Below are 22,881 nucleotides of genomic sequence, written 5' to 3' on the forward strand. Positions count from 1 at the left end.
TCGTTTATATCCTGCGTCCTCTCATTAAACTTGTATCCCGCATTACCTGTGGGCATGTGAAACTCCAGCGGTAGCCTGTCTATGAACTTAATTTAAAGTTTAGGTTTACACCTTGCTTTCTTTCCGAGGTAGCAGCACTCATGAATATGGTAGTATATGTCACTCGCTCGCTTCTTATTGTTTCGCTGCCTTCTCAATTATATAATGCATGTTTTCTTAAGTGCTTTTTGGAGGTCTTCCTGGTTTTCTACGCACTGCATTGACAGTCAGTTCACGTGATTACGTGGGAGGCGCGATGATGTCACACGAAACTCTGCCCCCCCCACGTCTTTCCAGCTCAACTCTATTACAGTTAATGGAGAAAAATACCTTCCAGTTATGATCAGTAGGCGTAGAATTTCGAAATGAAACCTGCCCAACTTTGGTAAGTAAGCTGTAAGGAATGCACCTGCCAAATTTCAGCCTTCTACCTACACGGGAAGTTGGAGAATTAGTGATGAGTCAGTGAGTGAGTGAGTGAGGGCTTTGCCTTTTATTAGTATATATATATATATATATACCTTATTATTATAAGGTGTATATATTATTACCTATATATATATATATATATATACATATACATACATATCACATATATGTATATATATATATATATATATATATATACACACACACACACATATATAAACATATACATACATATCTACATATATACACACACAGCTATTTCAGATCAGTGCAATACGCTGCTTGTTAAAACGGATAACTCCCGCTCTTACGCAAGTCTGCGTGGATATTATGAACTATCGATTTGTTCAAGTTCTATTTAAATTTTAAATAGAAGGAATTTTTATTTAGTCGACAGAAATATCTTTGGTAGGAATGGTAAAACAGACAGGAATATTATTTGTGAATAAATCAACTCAAACCTTAAACAACTTATAATATTTTGCTCTCCATAAAAATATATCCTGTCTAAATTATACAAGTTAGAAATAAAGTAAACGTTAAAAGAACAAACATTCAAATTTCTTTACTCTTATGTAATTTTATATAAAAAATAAACTTAGATTTTAAATATCCCAAAAGATTTTGCTCTCCATAAAAATATATCCTGTCAAAATTATACAAATTCAAATATGAACATGCTGCATAACAAAACCTGGAAATATAAATAAAATGTGTTCCTTTCAGCAATAACAAATCAAATCATTCAGTTGTCTTTGCTCATATGTCATTTTAGAGCTGGACGCCTGGCATCTTTTTGGCAACAAGTTCGCTTATGTTTGGTGTGAGGTTCTGTGTTGTGGAGATTCTCAGGATGGATTGCAGGTGCTCATCAGTGAGGCGACTCCTGTGTGCTGTTTTGTTAGTCTTTATCACTGAGAAGAGCTTCTCACACAGATATGTGCTACCAAACATGCACAAGGTTCGAGCCGCATGTAGACGGACTTTTTTTGTTCTTCAAAGTCACCAAAGCGCCGTGCAAACTCAGTGCGCTCAGTTTATCAGCAAAGTGCGTATTTTGGGAACACCATAGTGACGACTTGGTTCAACATTACTTGGCAACAGGGAAAGTGGGGCAAGTTGCACTGGTGCATTTGTGTCTCCCATAAAAGCAGCTTCACTTGAAATCACTTTGTGATTGTGCACGGGTAAAACGTCCGCTGAAGTGTCAGATTCTTATTTAATTCTTCTGCTTTCTGTATCTTCTGCATTGCATTCAGGTCTTTCAGGTTACCCTGATGTTTTGTGTCATAGTGCCGTCTTAGATTAAATTCTGTAATTACAGCCACATTAGCTCCACAAATGAGACACACGGGTTCAGTAAACATATACTCAGCCTCCCATCGGTTTTTAAAGGCTCTATTTTCAGAATCAACTTTTCTCTTCGGCATCATGTGGGCTAGCTTCGCAATAACTTGCAGCATCATAAGCTAGACTTGATTAACGCGTAAGTGTTCAGCAAGGCAGCTGAAGCGCTGCATTATGGGATCTGTAGTTTATTGTGTTACCAGCACTTCATATACCCGGCCATTAATAACAATAATACAGTATATAAAATGATCTCGGGGGCCGGATATAATTACACGCCGGGCCGGATGTGGCCCGAGGCCCTTGAGTTTGACACATATGGACTAAATAGAACTTGAAAAGATATATTTTTAAATGTGATCGCAATTCAGATAGAGTTGACGCAGACTACAACCTGCATGCCTCAATAAGTCATCCTCCCTCGCTCTTACTTTTTACCGCTCATCTAATGAATACACTGAGTATGGCTTTACCAAAACAATCATTGATGGCTAATAAAGTATCCATTATTCGAGTATGTAGATCGGTATATATATATATATATATATATATATATATATATATATATATATATACCCGCGTCGCAGCGAGAGACGTAGTGTGTTAAAAAGCTATGAAAAGAAAAGGGAACATTTTAAAAATAACGTAACATGACTGTCAATATACAGTAATTGTTTTGTGAGTTTTACTGAGTGTTGCTGTCATCAAGGATTTGATTATCATTATTTCTTTCAATCACGTTCGCATTTGTAGGATGTGTTGTGTTCAAGTTACATTCCGTGTTTTTCAATCGCTGTAAAGATGACAGGTTTCATTTATCGATTCGTTTCTTACTGCATCAATAAACAGCTCGTCTTCTTCTTTATCTGAGACCTGACACACTGCATGCACGGGTTTTTTACACTGTCTTCCTTTAGCGGGACATTGACTTTTCCACCGTGTGCTTTGTTTCCACAGTAGCTGCATTTATGAATATGCTTGTATGTATCAGACGCTTCATATTTTTTGCTGCCTTTTCAATTGTGTAATTCGTTTTTTGTTCAGCCTTTGGAACTGTTCCTTTTGTCTGTGCACTGCGTCAGTTCACGTGAGCTGCTCGGTGTACATGCATCGAAGTTTCCCAGCTGTGCTGGTGCCATGTCGTGCTATGTCCATGGCTGTATTTAATGTTACCTTAGTCCTGGCACTTAAAACTTTCTCTCGCAGTTTCGCTGAGTTTGTGCCAAACACCACCCTGACCATCTCATCTTCCTCTGCATAAGCACAGTCCTTCACCCGTGAATATTTACCCGTGGCAGTTTGCTATTGGATTGCCGCTGACGGACGGCCTTATATGGGTAGGCACTAAATTACAAACGCCAGCGGCAGCATGTCTATGAACTTAATTTAAAGTTTAGGTTTACATTGTGCTTTGTTTCCGAAGTAGCAGAACTCATGAATATGGTTGTATATGTCACTCGCCGCTTCTTATTGTTTCGCTGCCTTCTCAATTATATAATGCATGTTTTCTTCAGCGCTTTTTGGGCCTCTTCCTGGTTTTCTACGTACTGCGTGATTACGTGGAAGGCATGATGATGTCACACGAAACTCTGCCCCCACGGGTTTGAAGCTCATCTCCATTACAGTAAATGGAGAAAAACAGCTTCCATTTATGACCATTACGCGTAGAATTTCGATATTAAACCTGCCCAACTTTTGTAAGGAAGCTGTAAGGAATAACCCTTCCAAATTTCAGCCTTCTACCTACACGGGAAGTTGGAGAATTAGTGATGAGTCAGTTAGTCAGTGAGTGAGTCAGTTAGGGCTTTGCTGTTTATTAGTATAGATATATATATATATATTATATATATTTATATATTATATATATATATATATATATATATATATATATATATATATATATATATATTATATAATATATATATATAGTGTGTACAGTAATCCATCCTCGATCGCAAGGGTTGCATTCCAGAACCCCCCGCGATAGGTGAAAATCCTCGAAGTAGAAACCATATGTTTGTATGGTTATTTTTAGATATTTTAAGCCCTTAGAAACTCTCCCACACTGTTTATAAATATACTCCGCACAATTCTACAGTAAACCCTTGTTTATCGCGGTTAATCCATTCCAGACAGATAAATGAATTTCCACGAAGTAGGATTCTTTATTTATAAATCTAATATTTTCGCAGTTAGAGCATTGAAAACCTGTTTACAACCTTCTAAATACGTTTTTTAACATTATTAGAGCCCTCTAGACATGAAATAACACCCTTTAGTCAAAAGTTTAAACTGTGCTCCATGACAAGACAGAGATGACAGTTCTTTCTCACAGTTAAAAGAATGCAAACATATCTTCCTCTTCAAGGTGCGCGTCAGGAGCAGAGAATGTCAGAGAGAGAGAGAGAGTAAAGTAAACAATCAAAAATCAATAGGGCTGTTGCGCTTTTAAGTATGCAAGCACTGTGATAAAGCGGCCGGAATGAAGGGATCAATGTGAAGGTAGTCTTTCAGCATTTTTTACAGGAGCGTCTGTATCTTCTAAGCAAACAGCTTCTGTGCAAACAGCCCCTCTGCTCACACCCCCTCTGTCAGGCAGAGAGAGTGAGAGAGACAGAGAAAGCAAACAATCAAAAAATCAATACGTGCTGCTAGAGCTTTTAAGTATGCAAAGCACGCACGGGAAGCATATCGTATATCATTGAGGAGTTTTATTTAATACATAATACGCGCTCTGATTGGGTAGCTTCTAAGCCATCCGCCAGTAGCGTCCCTTGTATGAAATCAACTGGGCAAACAAACTGAGGAAGCATGTACCATAAATTAAAAGACCCATTGTCCGCAGAAATCCGTGAACCAGCGAAAAATCCGTGATATATATTTAGATATGCTGACATTTAAGATCTGTGATGGAGTGAAGCCGCGGAAGTTGAAGAGCGATATAGCGAGGGATCACTGTATATATGTATATATAATATATACAGTGCCCTCCACAATTATTGGCACCCCTGGTGTTCTTAGGCTTGTAGTAATTTTTTTTTTCCCAAAAAAATATAGGCTCACAACCCAAAGAAGACAAAAATCCAAATTTAATTGAAGTACATTTATTCATTGGGGGAAAAAAAATCCCCCATTAAGAAATGCATTTTTTGGCACAATTATTGGCACCCCTAAAAATTCTTATAAAATAAATGTAATTGAAGCGTTTTTGTAACTTCTAGTTCAGTTTTTAAAGTTGATCAGAGTAAATTGGACCTTTTAATTAGTAATTAATTACATCCTGTGTCCCTGGGGTATAAATATGTGACGCAGAGTCCTATTGCTCTTAGCCTTTCTTCAACATGGGAAAGACCAGAGGACATGCCATTCAAGTAAGGCAGATTTGTGTCGACCTTCATAAGTCAGATAATGGCTACAAGAAAATAGCTCCTTGCCTAAACCTGCCTGTATCTACAGTCAGAGGAATAATAAAGAAGTGTAAAACAACGGGAACAGTGACAAAAAAGGCTGCACGAGGACCCAAGTTTATCTTGCCACCACGCACAATGAGGAGGATGGTAAGAAAAGTAAAAACATTCTCCAAAGCTTACTCTTATAGAACTGCACCAAAGAGTGGTATCTTGGGGGTCACAAAGTCTCTATGACAACCATAAGACGCTATCTCCATTCCAACAAGCTGTTTGGGAGACATGCAAGGAAAAAGCCTTTTCTCACCTACAATCACAAACGTAAACATCGGGAGTTTGCTTAGCGGTACTGGGGCTTCAACTGGGACCGTGTGCTTTGGTCAGATGAGACTAAAATTGAGCTTTTTGGCAACAAACATTCTAAGTGGGTCTGGCGTGAATTCAAGAATGAGTATGTAGAAAAGCACCTCATGCCCACTGTAAATAATGGTGGAGGATATGTGGAGTTGTGAGGCTGTTTCTCTTCCAGTGGCCCTGGGAACCTTGTTAGGGTGTATGACATCATGAACTCCTTGAAATACCAGTGCATTTTAAATCAATATCTGGTGGCCTCTTTCAGAAAACTGAAGATGGGTTGTCATTGGGTCTTCCTGCAGGATAAAAAATATATGGCAAAATGTACACAAAAATGGCTCAGCAAACACAAAATCAAGCTCCTTCCATGGCCATCTCAATCTCCAGACCTCAACCCCATTGAAAACATGTGGGGTGAGCAGAATAGGAGAGGACCCCAGGAGGACCGGAGGAGGGCTTGTATCTCCTCCAGACCGCGAGGGGGCGTCTGCCCTGGTTATGTTGGGGGCCACGGGTAAAGGGCTTGGAAGCCCAGCCCTGTAGGGACCTGTGGCCACCGCCAGGCGGCGCCCCGGTGCCTGAATATCCCTGGAGCCCAGCACTTCTGCCACACCAGGAAGTGCTGTGGGGAAGACGACGGGGACCCCCGGACAGCTTCTGGGTGCGCAGCCGGCACTTCCGCCTCACTGGGGTGTGTCTGCGGAGGAGTGCCGGGAAGCAGCTGGAGCCCATCCGGGTTCCTATTTAAGGGGCCGCCTCCCTTCAGTCGAGAGCGGAAGTCGGGTGGAAGAGAGACAGAGCTGGAGAGAGGATTGGAGGCAGCCAGGAGAAAGGCACAAAGACTGTGAGGCCTGGACCTTTAGGGGAACGGTGCAAGAGGTACTGGGAAGTGCACGGATTTTGTAACTATTGTAAATAAAGGGTGTTTGTGGGTGACATGAACGTGTCTGCCTGTCTGTGTCCGGGTCAACTTCCACAGTGTTGCTGTCATCAAGGATTTGATTATCATTATTTCATGAATATTGTAAACTCAAGCTCTTTTAATTTCTGAAAAAAAAAAACTACATTTCAATTCAAATCAGAATCATTATCTGTGGCTAAAATTGGGCAGACTTAAAAATAAAGTGGTATTCTAAGTACTTTAAGTACATGTTCAGAATGGTATTGTCTTTAAATAATAATAAGAAAAATTTCAACATAAAGTGCAGTTTTCATCTTAAAAAAATAAGGTAGAAACATAAAAGTTAATTTGACCACCTTCACCTTTTGTGTTATGCAAACTGCTTTTTGCACAGTTTGCAGAAAACCACTCTTTTATCAAGGCTTCCGTCGGGAAGTCTTACATTTTTGTAGCTCTGATGTCTGCATCAATGTAATTGGTGTACCAGGAAATCATGCATTGAGAGAAGTTCCCCTTTGCTTGAAATGCAAAGTGTGATTAAATGCGTTATTTGTTAATGTGTTATGGAGCACATGCATCAAATCTTCTCAGCTGTGCTTGTGCTAAGAAAAGGAAACATTTTAAAAATAACAACATGATTGTCAATGTAACCTTTTGTAAGTAGTGCCTGGAGGATTCAGAGTGTGGAGAAACTCTAGAGACAGCATGTGTATAAACTTTTCTGTGAGTATTTGGTGGCAGCGTCACAAAGTTACTTCCGCAAGACCGCGTTAGCTGCGGAGCTCAGCTCAGAGCGAAATGAGGTGAAAGGGAGGGGAGATGATGATGTCACTCCCCCACCTGCCTCAACTGTAAATCCCCCCACAAACACAGTCTCTCGGAATTTGCATAAGCACAACCCTTCACCAGCAATTTTAACTTAGTTACAAAGTGATCAAAACTCTTGTTTATACCATGCGTCCTCTCATTAAACTTGTATCCTGCATTAGTCATGGGCATGACAGATGCCAGCGGCAGCATGTCTATGAACTTAATTTAAACTTTAGGTTTACGCTGTGCTTTGTTTCCGAAGTAGCTGCAGTCATGAATATGCTTGTATGCGTCACTGTGCATGACAAACGGCAGTGGGAGCGTGTCTATAAACTTAATTTAAACTTACGGTTTACACCGTCCTTTGTTTCCGCAGTAGCTGCACTTATGCTTGTATGTGTCACTCGCTCACTTCTTATTGTTTCGCTGCCTTCTCAATTGTATTATGCATGTTTTCTTCAGCACTTTTTGGAGCTCTTCCTTGTTTTCTACGTACTTGCTCACAGTCAGTTCACGTGATTACGTGGGAGGCGTGATGATGTCACATGAAACTCCGCCCCCCACGGCCATCGCACTGAACTCCATTACAGTATATATATATATATATATAATATATATGTGTGTGTCTGTGTGTGTGTGTATATATATATATATGTGTGTGTGTGTGTGTGTGTGTGTGTGTGTGTGTATGTGTGTATATATATATATGTATGTATATGTATGTATGTATGTATGTATGTATGTATATACAGTATATACACACAAATAGAGTTTATGGAAGGTGTGATTTTCCTTGACTTCTCACTTTTTACAACTCCAAACAACTGACACGCAGGTAAACAGACTTGAGCTGAGAATACTGTGCGCCAGTAAGGGATGTGATAGCTTGCTGCTTATCAACACATTTAAAGGACAAAAGATGCTGACGGAGAGGTGAGAAGCAATTTAAGGTGGGACGGATCTATGAGTTTTTTCGTAGGCTCTGGTAATTCTAGTGTTAAACTTCCTGCTTACACAATGTGTGAAAACTGACCTTATGTATACAGGCTTGTGTGCTGCTTCTGGATCCAGGTCGACAAAGTTGACTTTGAAATCTAAGCGATCAGGTTTATTTCTAACACCCTCACTATTCCATATTTGCCAGCTACTAAGATTTCTGTTTTTTACTTATTTAGTTTGACAAAGTTATTTCTCATGCTCTTCAGAACTGGTCATCCACTTGAAATTGAACATATTCGGACCTAGTCAGTACTTGGAAGGGAGACCATCCAGGAAAAGCTTGGGTTGCTGCTGGTAGAGGTGTTGGTGAGACCAGAAGGTGGCACTTACCTTGTGGTCTGAGTGTAAATCCTACCTAAGTGTATTGACGGGCACACTGTGCTCTAGATGTGACGCTGTCCTTTGGATGAGATGTAAAACTAATGTCCTGACTCTTTTGGTCATTAAAGATCCCTGGGCATCTTTTGATAAGAATATGGTTTATCTTTATGTCCTGGCTCAATTGCCCATCACTGCCCTGTCCTTTTTGGCCCCCTCATTATCTTCTGTCTATAATTGGCTATCTTTCTCAACTCTTTCACCGCCTAATAGCTAATGTGTGGTGCGCATACTGGCAATAATGACTGCCATTGCATCATCCAGATGGGTGCTACACATTGATGGTGGTTGACATGCTTCCACTCAATCTAAGCACTTTGAGTAGTGAGAAAAACGCTATATAAAAGTAACTAATTTTGATTATTATTATCATCTGTTTCAGAAATACTGCTAAGACATTGGGTCAGAGAGCCAAGAACATCAGGGTCATCTGGCACTATATGTAAATAAAGCTGTTTGTCATCTGCATAGCTGTGGTAATTCACCTTGTGTTTTGAGATAATCTGGCCTAATGGAAGCATGTAGATTGAAAAAAGCAGCTGACCCAGAATAGATCCTTGTGGAACACCATATATAATATCGTGGGATCTCCGAAGTATAATCGACAAAACTAGCAAATAAATTTCTACCTGTTAAATAAGACTGAAACCAATTTAAGACACTGCAGAGTAAGCCCACCTATTGTCTATAGTAATTTATAAGAATACTTTGGTCTATGGTGTCAGAGGCTGCACTCAAGTCTAAGAGAATAAGAACAGATACATGGCCTCTGTCCACAATAACCTGCAAATCATTTACTACTTTAACAGGTGCAGCTTCTTTACTATGATTTGTTCTAAAACCTGTCTGAAACTTGTCAAGAATAGAAAATTGCTCTTCTAGAATTGTAATTAGAAAAAGCAGGTTAGAAATTGGAAAGTATTAACAAGGATTCCATTGTCTTCATGACATAATACAACCTAAAAATGGGTGTCTTTCACCTGATATGCTGAAAAGTCAAAATGTAAATATACTAAAAATGTAAATATACTAAAGATGATAATTTAAATATACTGGTAAATAAATTGTGATGTGTTGTTCGACAGTTCTCCCCAGAGCATGCATATCTATCTATCTATCTATCTGATTAGTGTAGTAAATGAAACACTGATGTCATAACAGTCGAGCCATTAGTTGAATGGTTTGCTTGTCAAGTTTTGCTGGCAGCTCATGTGCATACCTTAAATTTACAGTATATTGTGTTATAATAGTGACATTATTCCTACCTCTGTATCTGTGATACTGCTCTCAGCTCTATGCTCTATGTATCTCAATTATAAGTTAGTTTCTTTTGGAAAAGACAGATTTGTTTTTTAGTATTGCACATTAACTTCATAAATTGGTAAAATATGTTTCATGCATACAGCATTATTCACTTGAAGGTAAATCTAATATTTGTTTCTTGATATAGAAACATTCTTATTAGTAGTAGTAGTTTTCATCTATTCCCAACAACACAAAACACTGTTCTTGTTTCTCAAAACTCTGTCATGTTTAACACCTATAGTAGTGAATATTTCTTTGGTGTAGTTTTTTTTTCTTTGATGTTTTTGTTGCATCAAATTTAGAACATTCGCAGAGTATAGTTTCAGCTGCAACTACATTACCCTTTCTCTATATCTTTAGTTAATGCTTTTAATTTGTTGCAGTGATAGGAGCATTGACTAAAAACAATACTGATTATTTGTCTTATTTTATGGTTTTACTATTATAGTGCGCGCTCCTAACCTCTCTCTATTATAGTGAAGTTTACACAGATATAGAGATGTATTTTATATCTTGCTAAGTAAGCAGCTGTTTTCTTTGCTACTGTTATCAATAGCAGTTCTATGACATTAACAGGCACATACGAATCAATCTTTAACAATGAAACCTGATTTTTCTCTTTTCCCAAGTCAGTCTGGATAGATTTGGTAATCTTTTTTTTTTTTCTTTTTCATGTTCTTCATTGCATCGCCCTGATTTCAGATATTTTCATGTTTTTGTCATATAGATAAAGGACTGTTTAAAAGGACATGATATTAATTTTAAATGCTTCTTCAAAAAATGGGGCCTGTATTTGTACGTGTTAATAGAAAAAACACAGATATGATACAATATTTTTCAACAATTAGGTTTATTGTTATATTCAGTCATGTGTACATAAAGATTTGCTATGTTGCATTTACTAAAGGAAAGAAGCAAAGAACATTGTAATAAGTGGAGACCAGAGACGTGGAAAGGTTTGGGGCAGCCAACCGCTTATTACGGGTTCCGCTGCAAAAGTCTTTGAGGCATTGTAACAGTTGTTTACACAACAGAGTCCAAAACAGAACTGCCTGCCTAAGCAAAGGCAGTGAGCTTTATAGCACAGAGGGAGGAAATGATGTCGCCCTCTGGGCGGAACTGGAAGTGACATCATCCTTGGGGCCGGAACCGAAGTGACCTCATTCTTGGGGCCGGAACCGAAGTGATGTGTCCTTCCTGGAAATGGCGGCTCCTGGTGGGATTTCCGGTAAGACCTGCAGAGAACTCAGAAAGAGCGCCAGTGCACCCCGCCCCTGGGCAGATGTATAAACAGTATTTCCTAAGCCCTTCAGCTGCTTCCCATGCACACGCAGGTGACAAGACTCCCCTCAGCCCAGACCCGTGGTCGGGCGACCTGCACCGAGAGGTCGTGGGCCCGGAGAGGGCATCGGCGCTGGCATGAAGAGACCCCTGTCGATGAACGAAGCGTATACTTGTACTGCTGCAGGTCAAGCCACCTCGTGACCCGTGGATTCACTCCCGTGAAGGGCCATCCACTTCAGAGGTGCATGATCCGTCACCAGAGTGAACACGCCACCCAAGAGGTAGTACCGCAGCTGAGTTACGCCCATTTGATCGCCAGAGCCTCTTTCTCCACCGCCGCACCTGGTCTCCCTGTCCAACAGTTTCCGCTCAGGTACATAACGGGTGTTCAACACCGCCGACGCTTTGGCTCAACACGGCACCCAAGCCTGTGTCGGCGTCCGCCTGGAGGATAAAAGGGAGAGAGAAGTTAGGGGAGATCAAGATAGGTGCTGAAGTCAGAGCCCTTTTAAGTCACTGAATGCAGCCCCGCTTTATCAGACCATACCACCGTATTAGGAGCTCTTTTCTTTGTCAAGTCGGTCAAGGGCGCCGCTTCTCGAGAAGCGAGGCACAAACCGGCGGTAGTACCCGCCAAACCGAGAAAGGATTGGACTTGCCGCTTGGTTTTGGACGGGCCAGGCCATTATGGCTTGCAACTTGGAACACTGTGGCCTCACAGTACCCCGCCCACTAGGTAGCCCAAATATTTGGCTTCCTCAATCCAAAGAAACATTTCTTGGGGTTGATTCGAGCCCGCCTCTCCCAGTGTCCGTAATACTGCTGTGACCTGCTGTATGTGTTCCTTCCAGGTGCTGGAATAGATGACAACGCCATCCAGATAGGCAGCACAGAACGAAGTTATGGGGCCGGAGCACTTTGTCCACCAGACGCTGAAAAGTCGCAGGCCCGTGTAACCCAATGGAAGGACACGATACTGCCAGTGTCCGCTAGGAGTGCTAAACGCGTTTTTCCTTCGCGGACTCGCTAAAGGAACCTGCCAGTACCCCTTTGTCATGTCAAGTGTAGTCAAGAATTTGGCTGGTCCCAGTCTCGAGGAGGTCATCCACGCGAGGCATGGGATAAGCATCAAATGGAAACTTGGTTGAGCCGACGGAAGTCATTGCAAAACCTCCAACTGCCGCCAGGCTTAGCAATCAAGACGATGGGACTGGACCAGGGACTACTACTTTCCTCGATTACTCCTAGTGCCAGCATTCGCTTGATTTCCAGTTCCACTTCTACTTTCTTTGCCTCCGGGAGTCTGTAGGGTCGCTCACGGACGATCACCCCGGTCAGTCAATATGTCATGCGCAATCAGAGAGGTCCGACCGGTTTTCACTTACCACCTCTGGGACAGAGCGGATAGCTGCTTCGAGCTCTTGTTTCTGCCTGGGGATAGCTGCTCACAAATTAAGGGAACTTACTTCAGCGAAGAGAGAGCAGGGCTGTCCGAGGAGGGATCGACCCTCTCCTTCCACGGTTTCAGCAGGTTTACATGATATACTCGCTCAGCTGGTCGGCGATTGGGCTGTTTCACCAAATAGTCAACCAATCCCTGTCCTTTCCTTAATTTCAGAGGGGCCTAGCCAATGGGCGAGCAGTTTAGAGTGAGAAGTTGGTACCAATACCATGACGCGATCCCCGGTTGGAACTCCCGGAGAGTCGCCACGGTCATAAAGGCGGCCTGTGCTGATTGCCTCCTCTATATGACTTTTAGAATCGGTCTTATTGCATCAAATCTACGCGCAATTGGGCTATATATTCCAAAATATTAGTGGAGGGCTGTGCCTCCCCTTCCCAGCCCTCTTTAAAATATCCAATAAACCCCGGGGTTGTCTTCCGTACAGTAATTCAAATGGAGAGAACCCCGTAGAGGCTTGAGGAACTTCCCGATATGCAAAGAGGACAAGGGGGAGGAGTTGGTCCCAATCCTCCCATCCTTGCTGACTACCTTACGTAGCATTTGCTTGAGAGTTTGATTAAATCTCTCCACTAGGCCATCGGTTTGAGGATGATACACCGAGGTCTTTAAATGCTTTATTTTCAGTAACTTGGCAGTCTCCTTGAACGTTTCCGAGGTAAAAGGCGCTCCTTGGTCCGTCAGGACTTCTAGGAATGCCTACCTGAAAAGACTCCTACTAGTTCCCGTGCAATATTTTTGTGGTAGCCGAGCAACGGAACGGCTTCAGGGAATCGGGTAGCATAATCCACGAGGACGAGTATATATTTATATCCTCGGCTGAGGGTTCTAGGGTCCTACTATGTCAACCCCAATCCTATCAAAGGAACGCCAATAAGGGGAAGGGGAACCAGAGGAGCACGGTCCTCCTAGGAATTTGCCGCAGTTGACATTCCGGACAGGAAACGCAAAAGCGCGAACCTCCTCGTTAATCCCCGGCCAGAAAAAACGGAGCTTAATTCGCTCTAATGTTTTATCGGAGCCGAGATGGCCTCCAAGAAGGTGGGAGTGTGCTAACTCGCAAACCTGCCGCCGGTAGGTCCGCGGGATTAGCAACAACTTCCGGACCTTCCCCTCATGTTCAGCGACCCGATACAACAAATCATTATCAACGACAAAGTGAGGTCCCTGTGGCATGGGCAAATGCGCGCTGGCGCTAACGAGAACCACTGCATTCTTTATGTGTTTCAGAGAGTCGCCATTCCACTGTTCTCTTGAAAGAAGCCGGCCGCTCTAAACTGAAAGTGCAACTCAGAGAGCGGGTCCGGTCTGACCTCAAGGGGCGGAGATCCTCCTCGCTGCCGGGCGCTTAGTGGATGACGTAGTAGCCCGCGACGGTCCGGGAGTGTCTTCGCACTCTCTTGGCCTACCGCCCCACTCCCTGTCGGCTGATTACACGGTGTGGAAGCAACTTGAGATGAATCGTTGTCATCTATAACGAGGCCATAAGTTTTCGGGAATGCTTTCTAAACTACCGCCGTTACTATCAGACCAGTCTCGCCCGAGGATTACGGGAAACGGAGGATCCGGATGCACCGCCACGGTAAGCTGTCGAAGGGTTCCTCCGAGACATACGTAACACCGGGCGGTATTGTATGTGCGGATATCTCCGTGTATACATTTTAGACTGGTCTTCTTTTAATCCACTGTTGCGTAGAATAAAACGGCGAGCAACGACAGACACGCTACTGCCGGAATCAACAGCGCTGTTATCTTATGTCCATTAATAAGAAGCTCCCCGTATGTTTATCCGCCAGGGATTGCTAAGGGCACACAAACAACCCCGCCATTGTCCCCTACGGTCCGCCTTGTTCCCCGACAGGTCGCAAGCCAGACGGCCCGGCGACTTCGAACAAGCTCTGGAATGCGTGGAAGGGACTGCTTTAGTGGGACATAGCTCCCGGTAGTCCACAGAGCGGCTGTTCTGCCCTCCCAGGTTTCACAGCCGCCTCTGGGTTTGCAAGAGCTGCAGCAGCTCGTCCATAGAATGGAATTCCCCAGGCCGGCTGGGCAAATTCCTGGGGTAGTCTTTTAGCAGCAGAAAACAGGCCACTTGCTGCACTATTTGTAAGGGGTTAACTCAATGGCCGTAGCCACTCACCCACCTGTTGCCAGAGAGCCATAGCCTGCTCTGACAGCCCTTTGCTTGGGTTAAACTCCCAGTTTATGATTTCCTTCACCTGCCGCCTGGGGACAACCCATCGCTAACTGGGACCTTGGTCCCGATGGGCAGCTCGGCTTTCCTGCCAAGGAGAGCATACTGAGCCACTCGTGTGTTTCCCCAGAAGCCAGCCCACGCCTGTGGGTCCCTCTACGTTCTCCACGAGATGGGTGGTCCCCACCGGTTATGCTCATGGAGCAGAGCCTGCACAGCGCCCTTCCTGACCCTCTGGCGCTCCCGCCCTGAAACTCGCCCCGTACTCACCCACCTGGTTCCTGATAGTTCGTGTCCCGGTTCATCGGGGACACCATCCTGCCGACTACGCCACTGTAATAAGTGGAGACCAGAGACGTGGAAAGGTTTGGGGCAGCCACCCGTTTATTACGGTTTCCCGGCTGCAAAAGTCTTTGAGGCATTGTAACAGTTGTTTACACAACAGAGTCCAAAACAGAACTGCCTGCCTAAGCAAAGGCAGTGAGCTTTATAGCACAGAGGGCGGAAATGATGTCGCCCTCTGGGCCGGAACTGGAAGTGACATCATCCTTGGGGCCGGAACCGAAGTGACCTCATTCTTGGGGCCGGAACCGAAGTGATGTGTCCTTCCTGGAAATGGCGGCTCCTGGTGGGATTTCCCGGTAAGACCTGCAGAGAACTCAGAAAGAGCGCCAGTGATATAGAAAGTAAATACTTAAACATTTAATTAAGACTAGAAGAAACTGATTCACATCTTGAAATCACATTTGTACAATCTATTTTAAAAAAATCAGTATTTAAACTGTTTTAAAGTTAAAAGCAAGTTAACCTTGCTTTGCTGACATACTCTTAACATTCTCAGAGATTTTGTTACTGTTCATATTTTTTTTTGTTATTGTTGTTTGAAAAAAAATGACATTGGGATGAAAAAACTTGTTTAAGTGATTTTGTATGAGACTTTAGGGCTCCATGACTTTATTGATTATGATGGATGTCTGTCATCAACTAACATGATGTCAGGTTTCCCGAGGGAACAAGGTGCTGTTTACATATATGTATCGATTTCAATTTAGAATGTTAACAATCAAGTCAAGTCAAGTTGTGGAGCATGCACTGGTACAGTGTGTTGCCTCACCCACTACACAGCGAAACAACTTGGGATCCCAGTTGGCAATCCATCCAAGCAGACACGCGGTTAACAATGTGGATTTCTAAATATTTATATTCAGTCATTATTTACACCTTTTCTCCCAGAACCATAAGAGCTCAATGTACAGATTCGTGTCTCTGGAAGTCAAACACCATTTCATAGGTCTTTCTGACTTTCATGGAAAGATTATTATCTTTGCAGTACCTTACTAATGTATGTGGGCACAAAATTGGAGCTCTCAGCTCAACATTCCCTTTTCTGTCTGAAGTTTTGCATATCTAATTTGTTCTCTTCTTGATCATTCTTAATTTTTCATTTCACCCTTGCGAGATAAGCCTTGATGTTATACAGTAAGACAATGCATGTCATTTCCCAGCCTGCCAAAAATGTTTCTCTTCAATGCCAAAGTGGTGTATTTAGAGTTCAGGATTTCAGAAGGCTCTTGGATTTTCTTCACTGGGCATTCCATTCTTGTTACTTTTGTATTTCCACACCTCTCCCTTATTCAATAAATTATCACTGTAGCAGAACTTTGGTTTTTCAAAAATAATTATATTATTGTGTTTTCATTAACTGCATTTGTACCTGGATAGCTGCCAACACCTTGTCCTTCATGCATCTGAATTTTTTCTGAACTTGCTTCTAACAGCCTTTGGATTGCATAAAATATATATGGCCATGCAGTGTTCTCACCAGAAATTTTTTCCAGCCGGGTGGCAAGAAAAAGTAGCTGGGTGGGGCAGGACGGGGAAATTTGGTGGTGGGGAAAATTAAATGTGCACTATTTTTATTTATTATTTTCTAAAGCTCAATATGACTTCCTTTTTTAAGGTTTGACACTTTTGCCAGAATATTTTTATTAAATTTAAGAAGTATCCAATTCAGGATCCTGCAACCCTAACAAAAATTTTAAATAACAATTGTTATGACATAAGTATTGTCGCTGTCGGGAAGAAAAGTGAAAACAATAAAAAAAAAAAGTATAGGAAACCTAAGGAAGAAAAATTTAAAAATTTTCTTCAAAGCCAAGTTGCATATGCAGAAGGTGTCTTCACTTAAATATTTCTTCTTCTTTTATTTCTAGAGGCCCAGTTGGCAGAAGCTTTCCCAAAATCAAAGTCCCCAGAATCTGGGCCCTCCAAGGAGCTCACTCATCGTACACTGTCATAGTGACTGTACTACAAAGTCATCAGACAGTCATCTAGTGTCACTGGCCATTTTCAGCTTAATCTGGGGAATGTTCAGAATATTTTGAATTTCTGTTAAACCAGCCATCCTAACTGAAGAATTTTGGAAGAAATAGAATAGCTGCCTTAAGATGTTCAGTTTTGTTAAATGAGGTACAGCAGATGCTGCTTGGGCACTTGCAAGGACCAATCAGTGGTTTTACACAGTGGCAGTTGACCAAGAGTCCAGATGTTTTATCTCTAAGCAGTTGTGCCATACCTTTCTGTTTCCCAATCATAACAGCCGTTCCATCTGACCCTAGTCAGACTAGATTAGCAGTTTTCAAGCCTAGAGTGTCTATAGTCTCACTCAGTGTGTTGCTTATAGTCTCCACTTTGCCGTCAATCATATTACGGGTTGATACAAAACTAACCCTGTCCTCTTTAGTGACCTGGCAAACATATTTAATGTAAATAATTAATTGTTTTACATCTGAGATATCTGTGGTTTCATCACACACAATACTGAAAAGCTTTTCTGTGTATATTTTTCAGTATGTTAGATTTTATTTCTGATGCTAAGACATCCAGCAGCTCTTGCATTATTCTTTCAGAGGTGTAATATGCATTTTTACCAACATTGAGATGTTGTAAAAAGGAACAACCTTTTTCTTTACAGTGTTCCAACAGCTTTTCAAACAACGTTGTATGTGGCAACTCATTTTTTGCCAAACAATGCATGGATCTTAAAGCTCCCAGAAAGGCATCTCTCTGTAAGTTATTTAACACAGATACAGATTTAGATTTACTAAAACGTCAGAAGAAGACTCAATGTGCATTTTACTTTTTTCTTGGTCCAGCAAGCTTTCTTTTCGAATTCTTGTGTATGGCACGTTTACCCAAAGTAACCCCTCCTTGGTGGGGGTTGGGGTGGTTGGTGTTTGAATATTTCATGCACAATGAGCACCACATACCATTTTCTTTGACCATTAGCCAATCATAATCTTTAAACCATTGTTTGTTTATGCCGGATAAGCGGTGCTTAGATTTATCAATTGGCAGAGGGTGTGCTGAAGAGATTTCCCCTGATGGACCAGCCTCTGCAATGTCTTTGTCTGAAATTGCCACATGAGGAGGTGACGGCGCACCTTCATTAGTTTCTGACGTCTCTTTTCTGAAATAACTGAGCAGTGTTGTTTTCTGAACACTTCTTTTGCTCATGTTGGTAAAACATTTGAAAAAAATTTAAAGTACCTATAAATAAGACTTTTGAGTGGGAAAGGGAGAGCCTGTTGGATATTCAATTCACACTTGCACTACGACAGGCAAGCATTCTCGACATTTCCACTTTAATCTTGACATTTCTAGCCGTTTATCTCAAGATTAAATTTGACATGATGACTTTATTCTTGTAGTTTGTCATTAAAGTAGAACATCGTAAGCTAAACTTCATCTTTAAATGAATGTTTAATTTACTAGATTTTCTCAAACCCCCATCATAAGTTATGTAGCAACATGTCGACTTTATTCTCATCATAAGTGTCTAGATTAAAGTGGAAATGTCAAGAATAAGGTCAACATCTCGACTTTATTCTCGACGTATAGTTTTTTCTTCACTTTGTCCGTATTTTTTTTTCTTCACTGTGGCCCTAATACGCTTCCGTACAGAACCCTCAGCAATTCAGTGACAAAACTTTTGCTCAGGACACAGTGTGTGCTGCAAGGGTTTCTGCACACTTTTTGCAATATGGTAGCAGGTCCAAATATGAGCAAATATAAGAACAGCAGATGGGGTCACTTTAAACAGGAACCACAGTGAGTGCTACAAGGATTTTTGAACACAGAACACACCTAATGCTTAAACAACAATATATATATATTACACATTAAACAACAAGAGAGCTGCTGTACGCTCAGCCACACTATACAGACTGCGCTGACGCTGAGAACGGTGATATACCTTCCTGACGCCTTTTTTCTGATATCTGACAGGCTGGTTTCACTAGACTTTTTTTTTTATTTTTTCAGACCTCCTCTTGCCCGTCCACCTCCACATCCTCTTTGCTTGTGAACTGCCGCTCTGCTCCCGCTATTAGCACGTACAGCCCCCTCTCGCCCGCCAACCTCTCCATACTCCTTGCTACTGTATTAAGCTGCTACACCCCCGCTATTGCCATGTACAGCATGCTCTCGAAACCTCACCTCCCCATAGTTTGTTTGCTGTTTGCTTGTGAACTCTGCTCTGCCTCGACACCCGCTATAAGCTTTAACAGTATTTGCCCACCCGCCTGCTTGTCCCTTGCCATTTCTGCAGATCATTAGATCTGCCTGTGCCTGCAGATCTGCGGCTGTCATCTAACAATGTCATGCGAGATAACAGCCAGGCGCTCAACTAAAGACGCTAGGGAGAACACTGGCAATGGACCCACCTATTCCATAACTTCTGTCTCTCATCTACAAATTTATCACTTTGATCTAGCCTTCATCTTCTGATCTTTTATTTTCACTTCATTTTATATTGGTTTCTTTGTCATTTTGGCATATAAGTTTTTCATGTACCTCTCACATCAAAACCTATTTCACTATTGCCAATAGCAGCATATTAAGATAATATCACTATTAAAGCAACAGTAAAACTTTTTTATTATTTCCATATGTCACCCTGACTGTTTGTGCTTTTTAGGTACGTTTGCATATTACACACTAAGCATCTATTACAAAAGCACAGGTCTGTCCGTATGAGGCATCACGTACCATTTGTATTCCTGTTATACAATAAATCAGTTCCTTTTTAAGTTCTTGTTTATTTATATACTTAACCAAGTGTATGTAAACTTGTAACCCACCTGGAATTGTGATATAGTCAATAAAAAGTAAAATACTACATCTGTGAACATTGTTGGAAAAAATTACTTTTTCTCTTCACGAAAGATGACTTAAGCGATATGCCAAATTTATAGTTTGCTAGTATAAAATCCGTGGAGGGGTTATAAAGTATATTTTAAAGAGTTCACCCCAAGTGTTTGTAAACTTCTGACTTCAACTGCAATTTTAACAATTTGCTTTGTTTTAACTGATAGTTAGATAGAGCTCCGATAATGGTGCTTTGTTGTTTTAACGATGATTTGTTAAAGTCTAATGTGCTTTCAAAATAAGACAATACAATGCAAGTAATTGATCATAAAATTGAGTTTGGAACAGATTCTTAGATAGTCAAAACGTTGTCTCCGCAAGGGGAAATTTGTCTGTTTATAGAAGCCCAGTAAATGCATAAATAAAATTTAAACATTATCCATTGGTGGTGATATTATTTACTTTTTGTTTTGGTGGTGTGAGAAGCTTCAAAGATGTGAAGGTTTCCAATGTGTATGTAGTAGTGATGTTTTTATCAAAGATGCAAGGTTAAGCAAGAGTAATGTTTATCAATGTTTGCATACCTGTGTTATGTAAAAGGTACTGTATCATTTACAGAACTAGAGGTGTTATAAATAATGCAATAATACATTCCAGTAGCATTGATAACAAACAATAATATGCCCTTTGGAGTGGATTTTACCAATATTTTAGTGGTGTCTTTCACCTCTTCATGATTTTTCAGCCACTATTCTTCTTTGGGTTAAACATAGAAAAGGTGTCCTTTTCAATTCTAGTCTGTTTTACAGAAACTAAACATTATATTATAAGTGGACTCTAGGGACTCGATTCTACTAGATCTTGTGTCATTTTGGGACAATTTTCTTTGCTCAGTCTAATAGACGTTGATTTTGATTATACTAGCAGGAGATCAAAAAATCACAAGGAAATCATTATTATTCAACTGATAATTAATATTTTTGGCTGCATAATTTCATTTTCAAAAGACTTATTCCAGTCAGTTCGTCAAACAAAGATTAACCATATGTAAAATTGTGTCCAGTTCGTCTTCCTTTGTCAAATCAAAGTTAGACATGTCCATTTGAGTACCACTGAAACTTGCATGAAGTTCAGCCCTTATATTCATATTTGCTTTAATATTTGCAAAAGTTGAACAATTAGGAGGCGAACTGGAAGAACAATTTGATGCAGTGAATGTGGTCAAGAGTCCTACCGTGATAGTAGTGCTTTTTGTTACCATTTGTAATTCCTCATTTTCATGTGCATATATGAACCACACATTGCCTGTTTTGATTCATTCTGAAAAATGTAACAGATGTCTTTTTTTTTTACCTGCATCTGTTCCAGATATTTTGAGATCTTTGCAAGTTATATGAAGGTTAAAGATGAGCAAAGATCAGATTCAGTCATTTACAAAATGACTATCTTCCTTTTTGCAGATACGTTGCTGACGGACAAATTCCTTATCTCAACATGAACCAGTTTTTTCCTGAAGAAATTAAACTTTATGGCATGGATTTACATATATTTTATGTTCAGGTAAGAAGCTTACTTTAACTGTTACAAGTAAAGTGCCTCTTTTTTAGGCTGACTGTTTAGGGTCATTACTGTCAAATGTACAGAAGAAAATGCAAATCTTGTTAATAAACGTTGAACACAACAGTATTCTCTCGAACCATGATTGGTGAGCTTAACCACCTTGCCTTCTTTTTTCCTTACTCGAAATAACTACCTCATCAAGTAAATATAAATTTGAAAGTACGGAATCGATATTTGTTGTGTTCACATGCAGTAGCTAAAAGAGCTAGAAGTTTTCAGATTGTAAAATAGCAGGAGTGAATGTGAACTGTCTTACTGTAAATATTTCCATTTCTAATTCAATGCAGTGTGTTTTTTATAGGGAGGTTTAGTGCTGAAAGAGCACATAGACTAATAATAATCCTGTGTAGTTATTACTGCCTTCCAGCACATCCACCACAGTCTAATTTCCTTTTGAAGTGCGCTGTACATAGAATTTGCCCCCCCTTTTTTTTTTTTGCAAGATTCTTTGGATTCCTCTGGGGACATATTTCCATGGTCCATTCATATGTTCTGTCACTGGCAAGGTAAGTGGTCAGAGGTTCATTAGGACCAGGAAGTGAATGTAGTCAGGACTAGCAGAGATCGTACCCAGAATATCAAATTTAAACTTGAAAAGTAGTACATGCGAAACTCAAATTTGGACACCCAATAGGAAGCTATTTTTATTGTCTTGTTGATGACTTGATCAGGTATAATTTCTTAGGCAATTTCATAGCTAACAAAGCCACAAAATGGTGGTGTGGTAAAAATGACGCTAAAAATAAATAAGCCTTAAAGTAAGCTTCAAATGAAACCTATTCATTTTCGTTCAGATTAAAAATAACATATCTGAATAGCTGTAAATTTGACAGAAAAAAAAGTTTCAGAAAAATCCAAAATAAAAAACAAAATCAAAACAATTTTAGGTGTACTGGCAAGAATAAATTACCTTATTTTGAGTGTGAGTATGTATCCCCTGTTTCAAACTGGCCTATTTTCCACCATTCTTTCTTGCCTTTTGCCCATTGTTGGCTGAATAACTGTCGGCATGTCTGTTTTGACATTTGTGTGAATAAGAGTAGGGAAGTGGATGTTTGGTAAAAGTGGATTCAAAAAAAACAAAAACGCATTTACTAAAAAAAAGTTTACAACAAACAAATGAGTTCACTTTAAAATGGAAAATGATTGCATACCAAATTAATAATTTATTGTCCAGCCTGTTATTTTCTGAGTGACCCTGTTA

The 22,881-nt window shown here is 40.8% G+C and overlaps 1 protein-coding gene across 2 annotated transcripts in view; it reads left to right on the forward strand.

Moving 5' to 3' along the window:
• Window positions 1-22,881, forward strand: part of taf1b (TATA box binding protein (Tbp)-associated factor, RNA polymerase I, B) — a 203,337-nt gene that overhangs the window by 26,261 nt on the left and 154,195 nt on the right. For both annotated transcript variants that reach the window (XM_039748885.1, XM_039748886.1), the window contains exon 8: window positions 21,518-21,617. In XM_039748885.1, coding sequence (XP_039604819.1) covers window positions 21,518-21,617 — 100 coding nt within the window. The remainder of the gene's footprint in view (window positions 1-21,517; window positions 21,618-22,881) is intronic.

This window comes from Polypterus senegalus, chromosome 3, assembly GCF_016835505.1.
Source record: "Polypterus senegalus isolate Bchr_013 chromosome 3, ASM1683550v1, whole genome shotgun sequence".
NCBI lineage: Eukaryota > Metazoa > Chordata > Cladistia > Polypteriformes > Polypteridae > Polypterus > Polypterus senegalus.